The 22446-nt window shown below is 54.4% G+C and overlaps 1 protein-coding gene across 1 annotated transcript; it reads left to right on the forward strand.

The window, feature by feature from the left end:
• Nucleotides 1-4290: 4290 nt before the first annotated feature.
• GBX2 (gastrulation brain homeobox 2) lies at nt 4291-5960 on the forward strand. Its single transcript, XM_068196813.1, has 2 exons — nt 4291-4976; nt 5319-5960. Exons 1-2 carry the CDS (start codon nt 4466-4468, stop codon nt 5840-5842), a joined length of 1035 nt encoding a protein of 344 aa, XP_068052914.1. The 5' UTR covers nt 4291-4465; the 3' UTR covers nt 5843-5960.
• The last annotated feature ends 16486 nt before the right edge of the window (nt 5961-22446 follow it).

Here is a 22446-nt window from a genome sequence, read left to right on the forward strand (position 1 = left end):
TGGGAAGTGCTGCTGTATTAGTAAAGATGCTGCTCCTTCTATTGATGTCTAAAATGATGGATAATGTGAGAATGGCAAATATACTATTTGTCTAATGGCTCTGCAATTAAATTCCCCTGTAAATGACCCATGCCTCATTTCATCCTAATCTATGGAATTTTGATTGAATTCGTCAGCTCTAATTGAAAAATACTGCACTTTAATGTCTGCAGTGCAGTTTCAGGACCGCGCTGGTTTTAATGAGACTGTGCCCCTCTGACCCGGGAATATTTTAGACTTTTATTCGGGATTTTTTAAAATTTTTTTTTTTTAACCGGCGGATTTCCACGAAAAGCTGGGAACGAGAGAGTGCGTGGGGTTTGCCACCACTAAACTCTCCGTGGCGATGTGTTTGATTAAGGTCTCCTGCAAAGCTCTTAAAATACTCGGACTCCGGTTGTTTAAATATGTGTCCATTTAAAATAATTTTTCAAATAGCCTATTTCCCATTATCCGAATGAATTTCGGGATAAGAGCCGGGATTATGGAAGTCAAATTTCTTTTCTTTTTTTAACCTGCACCGTGTTATTCCTTACCCTTTTAACCTCTTTTTTTTTTTTTTCCCTTACCCGAAAATCCCGAGCACCTTCAAGTTTGTTAAAAAGGGACGGGGGAGGGGTGGGGGGGGGGGGGGGAAGGAGGAATAAGGGAGGAGGAACGGGGGAAAAAAAAATTAAAAACAGAAAAAAATAAGAAGCGTGGAGTGGAAGTGGGGGAAGCCCCGGGAGGGGCTGGAAGGAGTTCAAAGGAGAACACGTGAAAGAGTTAATGGGATTAAGTGGCGAATGAGGGGTTTGGGGATTGTTTTGGGGGTTATTTTGCCTTTTTTTTTTTTTTTTCTTCTTTCCCTGTGCAGGGAAGCGGGGAGGAAGGAGGGGGTTCCACGCGTGGAGCGGGGGGCGCATCCCTTCGTGCACAGCCAGGGGCAAATCCTGCCCTCCCACCCTCTTGCTCGCAGCTCCCAAAATTGTGGAATAAGCCCGGAGCCACGCAGGGCGCTGCCTCCCCTTCCCCTGATTTGGCTGCACCTGATCCTGCATCAGTAAGAGCTCGCTGATTTTGGGGGGCACTTCTGCTCAGGGTCTCTTCTCTTGCTCACCTCCCTTTCCTAGGGAAAAAAATACTTTAAAAGCACTGTAGGGTGCGGTGATTTTGGTGACGTTTCCCACGCAATTGAAATTTCCCCGGCAAATGCAAGAATTAGCTGGCGAGAGCCTCTGGAAGCGCGGGTTTTGCTTTGGAGAAAGCCACCGGATTGATCAGCTGCTGGAAATCAGAGCTGTGCCCTCTCGGGGGTGCCCGGCGGGAGGATGGGCAGCGATGCCGAGGACAGGGGATGCCCTGGGGATGCCCCCTGGAAGGGCTCCAGCCCATCCCAGCCTCCCTTCCCCAGGGCTGCGGCCCCTCCCCGCCCCCATTTGGGGCTTTCGGACCGCGGGAGGGACTCACACGCACCCCACCAAAGCTGCCCGCTCCCCACATCGCTGCTGCTCCTCCCCTGGCCACGTTTTTGGGGACAAACCCTGCCAGAAGCCACCTGCTCCTGAGCGATCCCCGGAGCAGCGTTTTGGTGCCGCACCTCCGGCTGGGGCCAGGTCTGCTCCCTCTGCACGGCCCAGCCAAGGGGGGAAAGTGCTCCCCAAAGCAAGCCCGACCCTCTGGAGCGCTGATTTCCACCAAATCTTGGGGTTTAGCCCCCCTCTGGCGATGTTGGGGTCCCCCCGTGGGGCTCCCCTCACTCCTGCTCCACTTCCCAGGCACAATCGCGCCCCGCTTGCTCCTGCCACAATCAGGGATCGCCGAGTTGGTTTGTCGGTTTGGTTTTTGGTTTTTGGTGTTGGTTTGTTTTTTTTTTTTTTTTTTCCTCCGGGAGAAAAAAAAAATCAGCTAATTATGTGCCGAACAAAAAGCCCATTCTTGCCCGAAATAATACTCCCGTCCTGCAAAGGCACTTGTTTGTGGGCAAATTTTGAAGGGGGCTGACAATAAAAACAGCTGCAGGAGCTGGGTGTTGGTACACATTTCCATGCCCCGCCGGATTACCGTGCCTAATTATCCCTGCCCTTCCCGCAATCCAGCGGGTTTTCCTGAAAAAAGAGGGGATTTTTTTGCCCCTCTTGGCTCGCTTTGCTTTGCTCCCCGCGAGGATTCCCAGCTTTTTGGGTTTTGCTGGGTTCCGTCCGTAGTGGGTGGAAGCGGAGGGAGGCAGGAGAGGGCTGCGATGGCCGGCTGGAGCACGGGGAAAGGGGGAAAGGGAAAAAATATGGGAGAGGAAGAGCGGCCACGAAGCATCCACGGGGAAAATCCCACCCTCTGCGGGGCTGGGAAAAGCCCCGAGCGCCGCGCCGCTGCACATATGGTGGCCTCCGCAAGACGGAGCCAGGACATATGGAAATGAGCTGGATAAGTAAACTTTTCCCAGTCCCTTCAAGTCGGAGATGGGCCCCAAAAGTGTTTGTGCACACACATCACACAAGCCCCCCTGCCCATCCCCAGCGGCAGCTGCTCCCGTGGCCATCCCCCTCCCCGTGCCACCGGCCACACCTCCGGGACAAATCCTTCCTGCAGAAACCCCCAAATCCTGCCCTGGGTCACCGACGGGGGCTCGGCACCCCAAAAGCTGCGTCCAGGCAGGGATGGGGAGCCAGATGCAGCAAAAACCGCACCGAGGCCCTAAAGTAATAACCTGCCCCCCCCCGCCCTAATTGTTTCTGCCGAGAAAAGAACGTTTTCAGATGGCGGCTGAGGGATAAACTGACCCAGATATCCGGGCACGGGGCGGGGGCAGCTCCCGGGCCCCGCTCGGGGAAAGCAGCGAGATGTGGCCGTGGCGATTTGCCGGGAAAGGGGATTTTGGGGGGCGCTGAAAATGCCACTCGCTGAGCGCCGGGCGGCAGCTCGGGACCCCAGTGGCACAGGGCTCGTTTTGGGGCGCTCCTGGGCCATGTGGGACCCCTCGGAGTTTTAGGGGGTCTGGAGGGTGCCCGGCCAAGAGGGGTCGGATGTGGGGGACGGAGCGTGGTTGTGCCCACCTCTGGCACGGGGGCGGCGGCGTCCTGCGCGACATCTGCCGCCCTCGCTGGCAAACACGGGCAGCGATTACAATTAGCTGGGAGCGAGCGGCGCCTCGCTAAGGCCGGGGGGAGCGGGGTCTCCTGCTGATCCTTAGGTTTTGGGGGACCCTCCCCCCGGCCAAAGCCGCCTGGAGGCGGGGCTTGGCTGCAGAAGCCCCCCCAAAGCCAAGCGCAGGGGCACAGCCAGCGCCATTGTCCCGGGAAGACTTCAACTTCCCAAGGCAGGAGGGATCCCACCCCCAGTCAACTCCCCTCCTTTCTCTTTTCCCCCCCCTCTCCTTCTTTTCTTCTTTCTTTTTTTTTTTTTTTTTTTTCCCCTGCATTTAATTTTATTTTCCAAACCACTTGATCTTTGCTTGGGAACCTCCATTAATTGCCTGGGTTTGCCTCTTCGCCTGGTCCCTTTATCATTATTTATGGCCTTTGAAATTGTGTAAAGTTCCCTTGACGTTCAATTTACAAGTTTGGGGGCTTTTTTTTTTTTTCTTTTTCCCCTTTTTTTTTTTTTTTTTTTTTTTTGTTCCAGCTTTTGTCCTCGCCAAAGACGTCGTGTTGGAAAAGGCTTTGAGCCGGCCAACATGAGAAGCTCGCCGGAGAAAAGGGAGCAGCCCCTCCATCGCTTTTAATTCCGCCGTGTTGCTGAATGGCTCTTTTACATAATTGCAGAAGCAATTTCAAAGCCAAGCCAGGGGCTGACTTTACCCAGAACCACATGGAGCCTATTTGGGGGCTTTTCAGAAAAAAAAAAAAAAAAAAAAAGAGAGAGAGGGAAAAAAAAAAAAAAAGAAAGGGGGAAAAAAGAAAGGGAGGGGGGGAAAAAAAAAGAAGGGGTGAACGTGAATTAAAAAGACATAATAAAAAACAAGGAAAGAGGACAAGGCGCGGGGAAGGGGTGCTCGGGGCCGGGCGGCAGCGCGCTGTCCCCGCCCGGGACCCGCGGAGGTGCCCGCGGGCGGTCACGCGTGGGCCGCGCCGTCCGGCAGGGGGCGGGGCCTCTGCGCCAGGCCCCGCCCCCTGCCGCTCTCGGCCAATGGGCGGCGGCGGCGGCGGCCACGTGGGGCGGGCCGGGTTCCCAGGCGGCCAAAATGTGAATGGGCGCGGGGCAGCGCGGGCGGGCAGAGCGGCGGCGGCGGCTCCGCGGGGGCGCAGCGCGGGCGGGGCGGCCCCGAGGTGCGGGAGCTGTCGGGCCGCGGCCCCGCTCCGCCCCGGCTCTGCCCCGCGCTCAGGGCAGCCAGGACGCCGCCGCCGCCGCCGCCGAGCAGCAGCAGCAGCAGGAGGAAGAGGAGGAGGAGGAGGAGGAGGAGGAGGAGGAAGGTGCTCGCTCGCCCGCTCGCTCCCGCCGCCGCTCCGGCATGAGCGCGGCTTTCCAGCCCTCGCTGATGATGATGCAGCGCCCGCTGGGAAGCAGCACGGCCTTCAGCATCGACTCGCTGATCGGCAGCCCCCCGCCGCCCGCCCCCGGGCACTTCGTGTACACCGGCTACCCCATGTTCATGCCCTACCGGCCCGTGGTGCTGCCGCCGCCGCCGCCGCCGCCGCCCGCGCTGCCGCAGGGCGCGCTGCAGCCCGCGCTGCCCCCCGCGCACCCGCACCACCACCAGCTGCCCAGCCTGCCCTCCGGCTTCTGCTCCAGCCTGGCGCAGGGCATGGCGCTCACCTCCACGCTCATGGCCACGCTGCCCGGCACCTTCCCCGCCTCCCCGCAGCACCAGGAGGCCGCCAGGAAGTTCGCGCCCCCGGGGAACTTCGAGAAAGCCGACGGGATACCCCCGGACGGCGGCGGCGACGACGGCAAAGCCTTCCTGGGCAAGGACGGGGCCCTCCTGCCCTTCCCCGCCGCCGACGCCGTCCAGGCTTCCCTCGGTGAGTGAGCGCCGGGGGGACCGGGGGCCGCCGCCTGGGATAGAGGGGGTCGGGAGATGGGGGGGGACCCCCGGGAGGAGACGGGGCCGGCCCCGGGGCGCCGCCGGGCCGGGGAGAAGGGAGGACTGAGCTCCCGCCGCCGCTCGGGAAGCTAGCGGTAAAACCAGTGCGAACGAAAGATGCGCCGGGAGATAGGACAAAAAAAAGAAAAAAAAAAGAGGAAAATAACAACAACAAAAGGATCCCCAAGGCATCAGTTTTGGGGTGATGGAGCTGCAGGGCGGGGGGGGCGCGGCACGGAGGGTGCGGGATGCTAACGAGAGGCCTCTGCTTCCTTCCCAGCCGGGGCTCTCCGGGGCCAGGGCAAGGACGACCCCAAAGCAGAGGAGGACGCGAAAGGCAAGGAGGAAAGTTTCTCCATGGACAGCGATCTAGATTATAGCTCGGACGACAACATCCCCGGCCAGGCGGCTCACAAGGAAGAGGACTCTGGCAACGCGCTGGAGGAGAACCCCCAGAATCCCCCCAGTTCCACCAACACCACGTCCACGGGCAAAAACCGGCGGAGGCGAACAGCCTTCACCAGCGAGCAGCTGCTGGAGCTGGAGAAGGAATTTCACTGCAAAAAGTACCTGTCCCTGACCGAGAGGTCCCAGATCGCTCACGCCCTCAAACTCAGCGAGGTGCAGGTGAAAATCTGGTTCCAGAACAGGCGGGCGAAATGGAAACGGGTCAAGGCGGGCAACGCCAACTCCAAGACAGGGGAACCTTCCCGAAACCCCAAGATCGTGGTGCCCATCCCGGTGCACGTCAGCAGGTTCGCGATCAGGAGTCAGCACCAGCAGCTGGAGCAAGCCCGACCCTGATCTCTCCCTCCTCCCACGCTCAGAGCCACAAGTTTTTAAAGGGAAAAGTTTCCAACCCGGGGTTTGAAGGCGACCCACCCGAATAAAAACAAAAACGAGAGAAGCAAAAAAAAAAAAAAAAACACCCCAAAAAACCCACAAAAACCCAACATCAACAGCAACAAAAAAACCCCACCGCAAAAAAACTAAAACAAGACGAAAATAAAAGCCCCGCGCGAGCGCATGGCAAATCCCCACCACGAGCGAACTTCAGAGCGAAACTTTCCGCTCACCGCGAGGGGAAGAGGCTTGGAAACAGTTTGGGTTCGGAGCAGGGATATCCCAGCTGGAAGAGACACACAAACACCTGCGCCCCGCGCACACAGATATTTATTGCGAGGCTGCCCCGCTTTGGACGCCCTTGGCTGCGGTGGGCACGGCGGATGCGGAGCGGTGTCGGCGCTGGATCCCCCTCACCGGAGCATCCCCAGCGAAACCCGCGGCGCCTTTAGCCATCTTTGGGGTTTTCTTTCTTATTCGGGGGCGAAAGGTAAAAAAAAAAAAAACCACAAAAAACAAAAACAACAAAAAGACGAGAGAACAAACAAAACAAAAACAAAAAAAAAAAAAGAAAGAAAACTCAGAGTTTCATTTCATGCCTTTTTTATTGTTTGGTTTTATTGCCGATGGCTGAGTGGCAGGCACTGGGGAATGAGTTTTTCAATCTTTCTTTCTTTTTTTTTTTAGTTTTTTCTTTTTTTTTTTTTTTTTTTTTTTTTTTTGCCTGGCTTTCTGTCGATTTGGTTTGCCTATTCCACCAAGCCATGTTTAAAGGAGAGAAGGGGAGGGGGGGGTGGGGAAAGGCAAAAGAAAAAAAAAAAAAAAAAGAAACCAACAGCACGATCTTCACTATTGTGTTTAATTTATTTCAATGTAGCTTATTTCCTTATAAATTATGAAATTTAAAAGCAGACTAAGTCTTGTGAATAAAAACTGACAAAGAAACAAAAAGGACTTAAAAAGAAAAAAAAAAAAAAGCCAAAAAAAACCACCCCAGCCCCCGGCAGTTCTGTCCAGGATTTGGCGTTGAGCTGATTTTCCTTTCCCCTCCTGCGCTGCCGGAGCGCAGTGATGCTGCTCTTGCCTGCATTTCTGATTTTCTGTTTTTATGGTTTTTTTTCTTTTGCGAAGCCACATTTATTGCCGGGGAGGGGGGAGCCGGGTGGAAAACTTTCTCTATTTGGGTTTTTTCTCTATTTTTTCTTATTTTGAGGGATGAGGAAGCTGCAAGAAAAGCTGTTTAGCTGCGACGGAACGCGGCTGGCCGCGGGGGTGGGGGGCAGGAGCACCCCCGCACCCTTCCCCGGCAGCCAGCACGGACCCAGCTCCTGTTTTGGGGTGCAGCCGCTGCCCCCCGGCCCGAGTTTGGGGGGTGCCGCCTCTGCCAGCCCCAGCCCCGTGTTTGGGGGTCCGGTCGCTCCCCCAGCCCCGTTTTTGGGGGGTGCAGGCGCTGCCCGCAGCCCCGCGCCCGTTTTCGTTGCGCCGGGGCCGGATCGGGGGGCGGGAGGGGTCGGGGCCGAAGGGTCCCGCGTCCCCCCCTTCCCTTCCCGCATCCTTTTCATCCCCTTTTTTTTCATCCCCATTATCCGCATCCCGGCTCCATCCGTGCCGGTGCCACCGTGACTTCGGCGGCGGCGATTTGGAATTAAAAATGCGATTTTCCCGAGGAAAACGGAGCGCCGGAGACTTGGGCGGGGGGCGGTCTATTGAAATGAAATAATTGAACTGGGGTCGGGGGGGTCGTTCGGTCCCGGGACAGGCTCCCAGGCTTGGCCGCGTCACATCGCTCGCGCTTCATCACTTATTTATTATAATTATACTAATTAATGTTGTTAATATTATTTTGTTTGGGTCGGAGGGGGTTGGCCGTGGCTCCAGGGGTGCACGGGGCGGGGGTCCCCATCCCCACCGGCCGCTCCCCGAAAAGGCACAACCCCGGCCGGCATCGCCGGGGGCCCCACGGGCAGCCGCGGACACGCGGGGAGCAGCGGGAAAACACGCGCAATTCCGGCCTTTTCGGCACTGCCCACCGCTTTAAAGAAGCGGAATTTTCGTAATAATTGTGATAATAATTTTTTGGGGTCCGTCCGCGCGCGGGGGGGACGCCGGGAGCCGCGGGACACGCGTGGGACAAACGCACCCCTGCCACCCTCGGCGCTGCTTCTAAAAAAATCATCTCTGGAACTGCTTGAATTTATTCCGGGTGGCTCTCGGTGCGCGGGGCTGCTGCCCGGCCAGCACAGCGCCCTGCAGCCCCCAAATTCGGGGTGCGCCCCCCCACCGCTGGCTGTGCCCCCTCCCGGCGCTGTGAGTGCGGGATTTTAGGGAGGAGCAGCTGCTGCTCACCCCCGTCCCCCGCCGGGGATCCCTCCCTGTGCCAGCCCCGGGCACTGGAAGTTATTTCCTCGGCGGGCCGGGGTCCCCCGCTGCCCCCCTTTAACCCGGAGTGCGGCTGGAGGGGGAAGCCCCGGGCCGGGGGCCGGAGGAGAAGGAGATAAACAAGCGAGGGGGTTGATAGCTGTCATCATCACCATCATCATGGCTTTCATTTGGCTGCCTAATGAGTCAGATCACAGGCAGAGAGAAAAATTGTCAATCGCCCAGGCTCTAATGAATTTTTTTGCAAATTGTAATCAAGCCAGGCCGTCTCAGCTCGCTGATTAATGAGACCCAGGAGGCCCGGCCAGCACCTCAGCTTTTTATTCCATCCCGTCCTCCCTGCACTAAATTAACAGCAACTTGTCTGAGCTTCAAATTAACTCCCAATGATTAATTCTGATGGGGGGGTCTGAAGAATAGCTCGTCCTAATAGGCACTGGCCTCTGATGCTGTTTGAAATTAATACACTTCCCCTTTGGCTGCCGGCTTTAATCCAAGGTTGGGTTTTGACATCACTATATTTGTTGTTACAATAAATTCCTCTTACATCTGCAGATCAAATAATTGCGGTGCTCGGGGAGCGCGGCAGCGGTGCCGGCAAAGCCAAAGTCGGAGGGGACGGAGAGGCTCCTCTGCTGCTCAGCCCGGCCAGCCTCAGCGAAGCCCGGGTTGAAATTTAGCCACAAATGTGCATTTTTAAGGCTCGGCAGCACCGGGATGAGGCGACCTCTCCGCATCGGGGCTGGCTTGGCGCTGCCTCGCTGTTAAATAAGACATCAGCGCCTTTAAATCCCCCCCTCGGTCACCCCTCGCCGCAGTGACCCGGCACACTCGGGGCTGCCCGGAGCCCCCCGAGCCCAGCGCAGCTCGGGAGCTCGGAGGCGGCGGCGCTGCCTCGGTTCTGTTTGCCCTGCCTTAATTGGTGTCATTATTTCAGCCGGGACCGGCCGGGCCGGGCCTTTTCGTGCCTTTTCCCTGCCCCTGCTGGTCCCGGGGATGGCACAAGGACCGTGCTGTGCCCGGCCGGGGGGTGCTGGGGCACCCCCGGGGCTGACCCCAACACCCGCAGGGAGGGGCCGGGGGACCGCGCTCCTTTGGGAATGCCCTCCCGAAGGACTGAGCCTCCTCCCCGTCCCCCCACGGGCGGGAGCTGCCCCTCGGAAGAGACCCCCCCCACCGCTCAGGGGTCCCACGGGGCTGCGTCCCCCCTCCCCGCGCTCTCCCACGGGGCCGTGTCCATCTCCGTGGGCCACGAGGAGAGCGATGGGGCCGGGAAGCCAATCCCCGCCGTCACCGCCATAAAGCACCCGGCACCCTGACGCACAAAAGCAACACCATATGTACGAAGACAACCTGTATGAATTATAAATTGCACCATAAAAATTGATTGCCTATCCCAACCCTTCGGAAACGCGGGCAGCGCGGAGGGGGCGGCACCGGGAGGGGACGCTGTGCCCGGCCACCCCGTGTCCCCCCGGGGTGCCGGCTCCCTTCCGTCCCCTCCCGCCGCCGCGGGATGCTCGCCCGCCCCTTGCTTGCTCTTTTCTCCCTCCCGCTACGCCTGGACCATAGAGAGCCTTAATCTATTTATTTCAAGCCACTTCATCCTCTCTCCCGCTTTTGTCCCGGCCCCAGCCTCTGGCTTTGTGGCAGGACCGCTGAGGTTTTAAAAGCCCCTTCCCCTATAGTTTGAGGTCTCCTTGGCTGCCTGAATTACAATGGCTAAAACAGGATTACACTGACCTGATCCTATTAAACTCGCCAATCGATCTGTGCCACCCTCCCTCCGGCTCCGCGAACTTACTCGCCCAACTTTCCCCGGGGCTCAGCCTGGCAAGAGGGAGAAGCCAAAGGCCGCCTGATGGAGGAATGGAGGATGGAAGGAAAGAAGGAAGGATGGAGGGAACTTTTGTTGCCTTTTTTTTTTTTTTTTTTTTTTTTTTTAATGGAGCCACGTGGATTTTAAACCTCTGCTTCATCTCCCAGAATCTCGGCTCTGAACGAAAAGGTTTCCTCGGTGCCCAGACTGCCAGCTCTGGCAGGAGATCGAGTCAAACCGTAAAACCACGCCGAAAAGGGCTATTTCAGCTAAAAGCAAAAACGATCCTACGGAATGCCCACAGAATTCCGTGGAATTTGTAAAAATTTTAGCTACCAGCAAAACCCTCCGGTGAAAGGGGTGTGGGGCAGCTCGCACCGCGTTCCGCCTTTTACAGACAACCCAGCGAGGGGGAAAACCCTGGGAAGGCACAGCCCGCATCCCTCCGTGCCACGGGGGCAGCGGCCGGAGCATCCCCCGCGTCCCTCGGGCCGCGAGTCCCGGCTCCCTCCGCGGCGGCGCTGGGGATGCTCCGCGCCGGCATCTGCGGGGGAACGGGAATTCATCCCCGCTGTGTCCCCCGGGAGAACAATCAGCAGGCGGGGGGACCGGCTGGACGCGGCAGTAAAATCCGGGCTGCTCACGCTGGCCTGCCAGGATGGCTGAAGTGGTGGCGAGGGGCCGGGGTGAGTGGCAAAGGGCCCATCGCCGGCTCCGGGGGAGCGCTGTTGGTGCTCGCATCCTATTAATTAACGGAGCAAAAGACAAGCCGGGGATTCCCATTCATCATTTTCCAGGAGAGTGTTAGCAGCAGCGAGGAGCTGACTGTGTGCGGCCAAGTGCCTGGAGCTCCCAAACTTCTCTAAAAGGCGCCAATACCCCAAAAAAGGGCCTCCCCGAAAGGGCCATTAGCAGTGATTTTTGTTTTTAAGTTAGCACGTCTTGATACTACCTGAAGTGATAAAAATTGCAACTGTCTGAGTATAAACAGAATTTTTTACTGTTTTCCTCCCTGCTTTGATACTCTTCAAGGTTTTTTGGTTTTGCTGCAAAAGCATCTGTACTTGGAAATGTTGTGGGAAAAGGTGGGGATGGCACCAAAAGCCCTTTAAGAAACATCTGCCTCCCTTGCTGGCATTTCCAGAACAGGCAAAAGAAGCCATAGGAATTGGGGTATTTTTGCTGGCAGCATTGACTTGGAACAAACCTGTCAGCTCCTCTGGGCCACAGCAACATCTCTTCACCACAAATCCTCCTGCACCATCCCCGAGGCGTCCTCGGGGCGTGTCCCATCACCCCAAATGTGGCAGCTGGGGGTGAGATACCATATCGAACACACAATTCCCCCACAGTTCCATGAGGAAAACCACCAGGCCACCCTCCTGCCTGAATTCCATGCCCTGTACCCAACTTGGAAGGCACCCCATAACTTTTAAGGAGCAGTAACTGTTTGGTTTTCTTCCACTGCTTGGAGGAAAAAAAAAAAAAAAAAAAAAAAAAGTCTTAGTGTTTTTCACACAAAACCCCAAAAGGATTTAGGTTGAAATTCTCTCTGCCCACCCCAGACACCAAGCCAGACCCTCAGACTGCAGCAACACACCCCAGATGATTTCATCTCTGCCCATCTCTGGCAAAGTCCAGTGCAGAGCGTTCCCCAGCCCAAGCAGTGGGAGCAGCTTTCTGTCCCCGTTCCCTCTCAGCGTGGAGGGGATGGGTGACAGCAGAGACCTTCTGCAAACCTGTAGCTGTGCCATGGAGAACATCTACAAATAATCTCTCAATTGCTGAGGAGCCACTTGGGCTTTTCTGAGCCTGGTCACAGCCGTGGGCTCGCAGTGTCTGTCAGAAACTCTGCCCCTCTGAATTAGGCTCATGGTCATTTTTAAGAAACACATCTGTATTTTTTTTTCCAACCAGATGCTGGGCTCCTAAGCCCACAGCTGCTATTTCTCCCCCCTCCCCAATTATTTTCAAATTTCCCCGTTTCCAGAGCGGCAATAAGTCCCCGCCAAAGGAGGGTAATGGGAAGGCTCTCTCCGAGAGAAATTGTTAATTTGGGATTTATAAAGGACTTTCCTTAATGAATAATAGTTGAGATCGATCTGTCTTCCTGCCTCGTTCTGCAAAGTAACATTTGTAAAGTAAGGTGATCCCAATTACTCCCTCTAATGACCCTCTCCAGGAGAGATTCCAGAGGGGCAGCCACAAATCCTCTGCTCCCCTGGTGCCAGGAGCATCCCCTGCTGCCAGGGCTCCCTGGGTTCGTCCAGCTCCCAGTCCCCCACCTCCCTGGGTTCATCCAGCTCCCAGTCCTCCACCTCCCTGGGTTCATCCAGCTCCCAGTCCTCCACCTCCCTGGGTTCATCCAGCTCCCAATCCTCCACCTCCCTGGGTTCATCCAGCTCCCAGTCCCCCACCTCCCTGGGTTCATCCAGCTCCCAATCCCCCACCTCCCTGGGTTCACCAGTTCCCAGTCCCCCACCTCCCTGGGTTCATCCAGCTCCCAGTCCCCCACCTCCCTGGGTTCATCCAGCTCCCAATCCCCCACCTCCCTGCCTGCCGTGGATCAGCTCCAGGATGTCCTGTGAATCTTGCAGGACTCATGGGAGGGTTTGGGCTTGGAGAGACCTTCAAAGCTCATCTCATTTCAACCTTCCACTAGCCCAGGTCGCTCCAGGCCCTGCCCAGCCTGGCCCGGGACACTTCCAGGGATGAGGTGTTAACAGCTTGGCATCCCAGTGGAGAGAGAAGAATGCCCTGCTGGCGTTGTCACCCCTTGTCCCCAGGGTGCCAGGTCCAGAGGGGGTCACAACGCCCTGACCCCCCCACCCACCTCCTGGCTTGTCAGAGAGAGGGGAAATGACTCAATTACTGCCCAAAAGTGTCTTCACAGGAGAAAATACCGGCACTGAAGGGCCCTTGGATCAACAGGATGGGAATGGATCCGGCAGCTCCAGCCAGGCAGGCTCAAAGGAGGAGCAAGGCTCGTTTTCCTTAAGTTTTTTTTGCTTAAAATATTGATCCATTACATACCAGAGCCAACGAACAAGGTGTGGGGGGGTCTCGCCATCTTCTCCAGGTCTTGAGCTGGAGACTGGATGCCTTCAGGGCATTGATGCTTTAGCCAAGAGTGGCTTCTTGCCTTTGCAAGTGCCTTCTCCAGCTGTTTTCTCCTTTTTCTATCCTGCCTCTCTTCCCTTTGCTTCCCCTCTGCAGCAGGGAACGAAGGTATGGAAATCCCAGTCCCTTCCCTCCTTTTCTTGCTGTCATCCCACATCTCTGGCCCACACCCAGAGGTTAGTGGAACAACTGGAGGGCCAGGAGCCAAGGATGGGATTTTTTCCCCATGCTGCAAATCCTGCTTCCCTGGCTCGCCAACACTTGGGACAGAGACCCTCTCTGCCACACCACCAGTGCTTCCCTTTCTCCTTTGCCTCCACTCCAAGAACATGAGCCCAGAGATGCCCCAGCACCCAGAGAACACTTTCCCAGTAATTCCAGTGGGGAAGGAAAATCCAGGGAAAAAAAAAACTTTAAAAAAACCCCAAAAAAGCAAAATAAAATTATCTTTTAAATCCCTTCTGCGCTGCTGGAAGGAACTAAGAAGCACAAGTTGTAAGAGCCTTGCTCTGGGTCACCTTCAGAAGAGGTGACCCACGGACGACACTGCCTTTGGATGCCTCGTCCCTGCTCCAAGGACTATTTTGGGTATTTGAGCTCTGCTACGCTGCCCGAGTGCAAAGAACACGCTCCTTTTCTCTCCCTGCCTGCAAAAATCCTCCCCCTGGTGAGCCAGAGCTGCTGCGAGCCGGGCACGGAGCTCAGAGCTTCCTTCCCCTCGCAGGGAGGGGATTCTGCATGCCCTGGATGGCTCTGGCTGCGGGCTCCGGGCAGTGCTGGAGAGGATGAAATCCCGAATTATTTCTTCACCTGGCACAAAACCTCGGCGCTGCCAGTATTAACTGGCCAGGCCGATTAAGTGGCAGCCACCAGCCAATAAATAAATTGGAACCATCTCCAGACCTGATTAGCTTGCTAATTAAGCTCAGTTACGGGGAAATCTGCAGTCAATCAGCCCGGCCATTACCAGTTGGATCCGCAGAGCGGGAGATGGGGATGCTGCACCTCTGCTGGGAAGAGCAGGAGGAGGAGGAGGGGAGCGTGCTGGGGGTGGGGAGGAAGGTGGTGCCCCATCCTCTTTCCCCAGCAGCAGTCGGGGAGGCTCATTCAGCCGGGGGATGCCCCACAGCTCCCCAAAACTGCAGGGCGCCTCCAAGGAGAAGGGTGAAAACAGGGCTGCGGGGGGGCGGTGTAGTGCATTTTTTGGCCGGGACAGGCTGCTCCCCACGGGAATTTGCAGTTCTGCCCCCTCCCTCTGGCTCCCGGCTCCCAGGCAGCAGCTGGGGACCTTCAGGGGATGCTGAGGGACATCTTCATCCCAGCACAGCAGCCCCGGGGGTTCGCTCCCCTCTCGGGGGTTCTGCCGCCAGGGAGATCCAACCTCCTCGGGCTGGCCCAAAGCTGAGCTGGGATTTCCAAACCGTGTCCATCCAGCGCTGGCTGCATTGCAGGATGAGATGTTTTGGCGTTTGGGAACCCCTTTTCTCCCTCCGGCTGCCAGTGGGCATCAGGCAGGGAGCTTTTCTCTCTTTCTCACCCTTCCTCTGGCCCTGGCAGCTCGAGGCTGCTGCAGATCCCAGCCTTTCCTGCCTTAGACCGACATTCCCGGCCTTCGATTCCCACTGATCCTCCCAAACGACTCGAGTCGTTTGCTCCTGCACCAAAACGGCAATAAATGACCATTTTTTTTCCTGCAGGAGGTGATGGGGAGAGTCTCTTCAGCCGAGCAGCGAGCGGCACCAATTCCCGAAAGGCTGGAGTTTTTGTGCATTCCCTGGAAGCCCAAGGTCAATCCCCGAGCACCAGCGAAGCCCCGCGCCCCTCCTGCTCCCTGGGAAGGCATGGCCTCTCCTCTCCCACCGCCTCAGCGCTCCTCATCCTCTCCCTGAAGGCAGGGAGTCTCCCCGGCTTCCAAACAAACCCAGCTGGGAGCGGGAGAGCGGTGCGGGCAGAACGCAAATAAATAAGTGCTAATTGCTGGCGCTGGGCGTCAAATGGCTACTGCCAGCGCATTTATTGGGCAATTAAAGGGCTTTACTGGGCATCGGGAGAGATCAATGACTGCCCGGTGCGATTCCCAGCCTGGCTTTCCCTCTGCACTTGGAGTGGCTTCACCAGGAATGGCCGCGGTTCCCTCCTGGTCACTCCCGCAGGCTGTGCTCTGCCTTTTGAGCACCTGGAAGGTCTTTCCCAGCCTCAAGGGTTCTCCAAAGTCACGTTCTGGGCGTTGTCCCGGCGGGAATTGCGAGGTTTCATCATGGAAAAAGTGCAGCTCCTGCGGCTGTCACCAGCCTGAGATCATCCCAGAAACGGAGGGGAAAAGGGATGAGCTCAAAGCCCGGGCTCAGAAGAGCTCCATGTGGGATGTGCCCGAATTTCGGCTGGGCTCCTCCCAGCCAGGGTAACTCCAGGTTCCAGTGGGAAGGGACCCTGCTCATGCAGGGGTAGGAACAAGAGGAGCTTCCAGGTCCCTTCCAAGCCAAGCCATCCTATGGCCTGGATGTGGGATGCTGCGGGTGCTCAGAGCTGTCCAGGGATTCCGGGCATCAGCCAAATTGATGGAGGAGATGAAATCCAGTGAGGATTGAGAAACTGATGGAAGAAAAAGCCACTGAGGATTGCTAAACTCACTGAAAACAGGTGACTCAGAAGTCCCTGAATTTTCAACTTCCAGGCTGGGGAAACCCACAGCAAAACCCCCATGAAATCAGATTTCAGACACCTCCAGCTCTGGCTTTTGGCCACAGGTGGAGAAATAGAGACCTGGCTCTTTAAGGTCGCTCTTACCTGACCTCCACGGAGCATAAAATACTTTTGTTTAAAAACCAGGCGGATCTGGGTCTCTTCTGGAAAACAAAGCAGTTTATCAGGAAGCATCAGCCCCATCACCTGAGCTTCCCATCCTCATCCCATCGCTCCCCTTGCACCAGTTTGGATTTGTATTTAAAAAAACCAAATAAAAAGCAGCAGAAGTGCCCAGGGAATGTCCTGGATGAGGGCTAAAAGCAGGTGGTACCTATGGAGTGAGAATCTTCTGGGCTCTGGAGAAGCTTCCTTGAGCTGGTGCTACCAGCATCCATCAGAGTGAATCCTTTGGAGGCAACTGCACAGCGAGGCCCTTATGGCAGAACAACAGTTTGGGCTCTTTAGGAATTACTTTTTCTCTTAAATAAAAGAAAAAAAAAAAAAAAAAAAAAAGAAAAAAAGGGGATGTTTCCCCCACTCCCATTACGGGAATCAAGAGTTTCCCATCAGAACCTCCTCCTGACCCCCGTTGCTTTGCCGTAGGATATTTTCTTTTTTCCCAAGGCATCAGTGAATGCCACCAGCTGGGAGTGTTTCAGGGGTACACAGGGGTGGGCTCGGGGTAAGGTGAGGAACGTGGGCATGAAAGACATCCTTAAATCTGCTCCACCATCCCTGAGCACCGGGATCTTCCAGGAGAAGCCAGATCTTAGGAGGGTTGTTAGGGAGAGAGAGCAGCCAGCCGTGCCCATCACAAAATCAAAACTCACATCCCTTCAGGAGAGCAAAGGAGGGGAGGGACGGATGGTTCCTAAAAAAAGGAGCACTACTACAGCTTTACACCCAGGGGGAATCCAAACCGAGTTCTCCCACGCTGGAAGTTCACATTTCAAATCCAGAAGGGGAGAACACAAAGCACCACCTCCTGCCTCGGTGCTGGGGGGCTGAACGGGGTGGGGAAACCTTTCAGGAACAAAGGGCTGCAGCTGCTGCGTGACAAACCAGCCACATGACCCCAAAAAGGGGGGAAAAAAGGAACATCCACAAGCAGTCCTGTGGCTTTTCATCCCCCACGGTGCTGCCGGAGCCTCCCCGGAGCGCTTGGAAAGGAAGAGCGGGGAAAGAAACAGGAAAGTTCCCCCAAATCCCCGTGGGACAGGAGAGGTGAGAGGCTGGATGGGCAATGAGGAATGGACAGATTTAGGTGAAGGCACAGCAGGCTGAGGAGATAAATCCCAATCCCCCAAATCCCAGCTGTGGCAGCCCCACTCAGACCACGAGGATACAACTTCACCTTTCCAACCTTGGCCAGGTTTTCTCTGGAGCAAGATCTGCACTGATGCCCTCTGGGGCATCGTGTCCCTCCTGGGTGGCTTTGAGGTCATCGGGACTGCATCAGGTGCAAGGTCAGGAAAAGAGCTAACCCCAGTCTGCTGCTTCTCCCTCTTTTCGAGGGAAATCCCCCACTTTTCCCACCTTTCCTCATCTCTGAGCACCCCCAGTTTCTCTGTGAGACAAGCCCAGACTGGGCAAACCACAGCATTGGTTTGCTCTCTGTGCTGCCCTTGTAGATCTTAAATGTCTCATTTCATTCTTCACACCAGGGCACCAGAGCTGTTTAAATCATCTTTAAATCATCATTTCCCCCCCTTTCAATGCACATTTATGGCATCTTACCTGCTGCTATCCAAGGACCACACAGCTCTGCCAACATTATGTAATTTTTTCCTGCAGGGACCTTCCCAGTGAGTTCCCAGTCTGCCCTGGTGAAAACCCATCACCTCCTGTTTGTCTTCTCCTTGAGCCTGCTCAGATTCCCGATTTCTCCTGGGGTTGTACTCGGGACAAGACCTCTAAAACTGTAAATAAATGTCAATCAGCTGCCCACTGTTCAGGGCTTTGAGCTGGTTCAGAGAAGCCTCATGGAGAGCGACCATTTCCCTCCAAAGAAGTGATTAGGCCATGCCACATCCTGACCTTAGAGATGTTTTATTATTCTTACTTTAAATGATCATTTGGACCAATTTAGCAGATACAGATGTAACCGTTCCCAGCCTAATTCCTTGGATCCCCTCCAGAGAGTCTTAAAGCCAAGGTGCAACATTTACTGCTCCCTTCCTCGGGGAGAATAACTGTTTTTAATGAAAGCTCCCATATTTTTGGCTGGGAGATCTGTCACTCACTCCACATGCACTTTCAGAACTCTTAGATATACACCCATTACGGCCCGGCTGACTTATTGCTTTTTAATTTGTCAATTTGCACCATTACCGGCTCTTCTGACATCCCAGGTCCTGGACAATCCTTCATCTTTATTGCTGGCAAAGAGTGACAGGATCTGAGCAGCCACAGGAGATGGAAGCAGGTGGGGCTCAGTGGAACCACGAAGACTCAGGCAAAGAACAAGCTGCGACCAACAAGTTTTCTTGTCTTTATTAGAAAGAGACCTATACAATATAGCAGCCTCTCTCTGCAGTACTTTACAGCTTTTTTGTTCCTTTTTTTTTTATTTTTATTTTTAATTTTTCAGAATACTGTACAGCTGACACAAAAAATCTCGACGTGTAGAGAGAGAGAGGAAAGGGGAACATAATACAAACTGGCATACTTAAACAAACCCAAATAATAGGAAACAACAAGCAAAGTGAAATGTTTGTTAATTGGTTTAATTACAGTACAAACAATATAAATAAAGCATCATCGAGTCATTGTAAAACAAACTTGCTGGATGAGGTAATATAAAAACAACAACAAAAGACCTTTTTTTGCCTTTTTTTTTTTTTTTTTTAGAATTTCCACACTGTCTCGTCATCATTTATACATTATTATTTACAGAAACAGAAAACAAACAAAAAAACCCCAAACCCCAACAACCCAAAACTTGCTATGAAGCCTGCCATGTGCTAGGTATCTCCTGCCTCTACCTCAAGCAGGTGTCCCCTACTCACTTGGGCTCCCTCCCGACTCAACTGGAAAGACAAACACCACAAAGCAGAAAGACATGGAAGATCTGGGGGCTGAACACAAAATCCAGCCTTTGCAGGTTGGAGCTGGGCCAAGCATTTGGGATGTGCTCAAATCCTGCTGAAGGCCAGGGGTTTTAAGGCAGCAGGAGCTGCAGATCTGAGCTCTTGGCCGTTCCAAGGCGAGCCAGGAACATCACAAAACGAGTCCCTGGTGCTTTAGGAGATGCTCCTGCCCCAAAGACCCCTCAGTCTGTGCACCCACATGCAGTGTACCAGTGAAAGGTGCTCTTGACAGCGACACACTAAGAGGGAGCTGGGCCAAACCCTGGACACTTGGGACTAGCAGGGAGCTGTGTGCTGTCAGAGGATGGGTACATCCTCTTTTCCTCTGCAGATTCGATGGAGAATCCGGCTGAGTCCCCGGTTACCTCAGGAAAAAACACTGGGCGGGTTTTCCACAGCACTTCAAAGGAATTGAAGGAGTGGGAAATGAAAGATCCTCCCATCGTTTCTGCACACCCAGCATGGCCCTCTCCACAGCTCCTTCCTTGCCCTCTCCCTGTGGATTGCCCCTGGAAGGCCAAGAAACCAAAGCCAGGGTGGAGATGGTGTCCACAACGCTGGCTCAGCTGTTCCCAGACTGCAGCACCTGAGGTTTGTGGCACCCCCACAGCAAAATCTTGGAGCAAGTCATGGCCAAGAACACGTGGAGGGAGGGATGAGGAGCTGCCCTTGGGCAAGAACCCAGCTGGAGACAGCTCTTAGGAACACCTCACCTGGAAACATCTCCCTGTTATCCCCAACAGCCCCAAAAGGCAGCAGGGACCCCAAGCGCCGCTGAATCCTTGACAGCTCAGTGGTCCCACACTGGGCTTCAGCCAGAAAGATGAGTCTCAAGCAAATTTGTATTAAAAAGGGCCTCTGAAGTGCAAGACTCTCTCCTTTCTACCTTCAGAATCTCCTTCCCTGGAGCTTCCCACCCCCAGGGCTGGTGAGCTGGGATTTCCCCTCTCCAGCAAGGGGGGGGTGTCTCCCCTCCAGTCCCGGAGGCCGAGCTCAAGGTTTTCTCAAGCTGAATGTTGCTGCCTGAAGGAGATGGATTTTCAGAAAACCTCTGAGGCTGCAGCAAGCCTGGACCTCATCTCCCTGCACCTCTTCATCCCTCAAGCCAGCGTACCCCATCCCGCCTCCTTGGAAGTGGCTGGTCTGACTCCAGTTGGGAAAAACATCCAACCAAAGGCTGGCTCCAGGTCCTGACAGTGATCAGGGCATTCCCAGAACCCCTGACAGCGATTAGGGCATTCCCAGAACCCCTGACAGCGATTAGGGCATTCCCAGAACCCCTGACAGCGATTAGGGCATTCCCAGAACCCCTGACAGCGATTAGGGCATTCCCAGAACCCCTGACAGCAGTGTGAGGAGCAGACACCAGCACACACACACACAAAGCAAGTGCAGTGACCTCCAGGTGACACTCGAGGGCTCAGGACACCTTGGCTGCACTTCACCCACCAGTTCAACTCAGCTCAACTCCTACATCTGGGGTGCCAAAAAACCCCCACATTCAGCACCAAAACCCTTCTTGGGTCCTGCAGGAGGAGTTTGGGGTTTGGGGCACAGAGGAGATGTGCACGAGCTGTCTCGTGAGGGGTTTTCCTCCTTGTACCCTGCAATTCCTGAAGACCAGGGAAGTGTTTTCAGCTACTTCAGCTCTCAGGAACAACAAAAATCCCACATGGTTCAGTTCTGGCAAGCGGGGAAGAGCAGAGCAGGGTGCATTCACTGCCAGCAAGCAACGTGGCCACTGTCCCCAGGGCATGCCATGAGACCTCTGAAGGGTCCCCCACCCACCCCCTTCACATTTTGTACACAACACAGAAATGTAAAAATGAGTAGCTCTGAAGCACTGCTAAACAGCCAGTCCTTAGCACTGGAAGCTAAAAAAAACACATCCAGAAAATAGAAAATGCATGGCTGAGGGGAAGCTGAGGCTCCGCCTGCCCACAGAACCCAGTGTGCCACGGGAGTTTGGGATACAGGCAGGCACGGGGAGATGAAATGGTTAAAACTGCTGAAATGCACAAAGACATCTTTATTTTATCCATCCCACAAGCAAAATTCTCCCCCCTGAACATGGTAGTAAATGATGGGAGTTGATTCACCCACATCTTGCTGTCACCCTGAAACAAAACATGGGGCCAGAAACATGCTTGGCGATTTGGGGCTGAAGATGGCCCTAAAAAAAACCCCAACCCGACCTTTTACTTTTCAGAAATCATGCAATTCCCCTCTCTAAACGTGAACTATTCACAGGTTCTGACAATCCTGGCCAAAACCCCTCAAACCTCCCTTTAAAGCGTGGGACAGACTCAGTCAACTGAAGGTAAACTGTCCCAATATTTACTGTAAAAACTGGCCCATGCTGAACAACAAAGCAAAACCTACAAATATCCTAAACCAACAAATTCACCCATCTACAGCTCTGGATGTTTTGCTCTATGACCTCTATTATTTTTTTCAAACAGGAGATTATTTTCCAATAAAACCATTCAAGCCAACCTTCTTCTTCTGGTAGCTTAGAACTCAAAACTCATTGCAGAACCTCTGAATTTGGGGTAGTTCAGTGTTTCTTTTCTACCTTGAAAAGAACTTAACTCTGCAGCGTTTTTTTTTTTTTTTTTTTGGTTTTTTTTTTTTTCCTGTTGTGCAGCAAACACAAGAACATCCAAAACCAGGTTTTCTACGCAGTAAATTTTACCCACAAATCATCAAGAATGGAAGGGGTGGGACTGAGGATCCAGGCCCAACAGGCAGAGATCCCACCTAAGGATCGCTGTAGCAGCCCCAGGAGGGGGAAGGAAGATGCCTGACAATGAGATAAGGATGGGGAAGTTGTCTTCTCTCCAGCCAAGCTGCCTCAAAGTTTGGTCCCCAACGCTCTCCTCGAGTCCCCCCTCTGACAACAAGCACGTAACCAAACATGAAATGACCATTTCACCAACAACAAACCCCAACAACCATCCCTGTTAAGGTGCAAAGGCGGCTCCCCGAGACGTTTGGGAAGGGCCCCTTGGGGACCCCCTTGTGAAATCTGTGCTTGTCTCCACTACCACTACTTTATACTAGAAACTACAAATTACTTCATTTCTCCCGATCTCCATACAAATATAAAAGCTGAAGCTATTCCAACCCCATATAATCTAATTATTCTACATTACAGTGCCGGAGATCACTTCCAAACCTGGATCTGCATTCCCACCCCGACTCCTCTCCCTACGTGACTCGGCCTTCTCTGGCCCAGGGAAATCTCCAAGTGCAGCTAAAGCTTTTTATTTTTCTTGCACTAACACACATAATTTAAGGGAAGGGGAACAAGACAGCAAATTAAACAATGTTAACGTTTACATGGTTATTTTACACTGCACCCAAATGCTTCAAAATCCCCTCCACCTTCCAGGAGCTCACCCAGCTTTCCAAGCAGTACCAAGGTTCTCCGAGCTTTCTTTAGTTTTTTTTTTTTTTTTTTTCTGCTCCTC

Source organism: Anomalospiza imberbis, chromosome 7 (assembly GCF_031753505.1).
Source record: "Anomalospiza imberbis isolate Cuckoo-Finch-1a 21T00152 chromosome 7, ASM3175350v1, whole genome shotgun sequence".
NCBI classification, from domain to species: Eukaryota; Metazoa; Chordata; class Aves; order Passeriformes; family Viduidae; genus Anomalospiza; species Anomalospiza imberbis.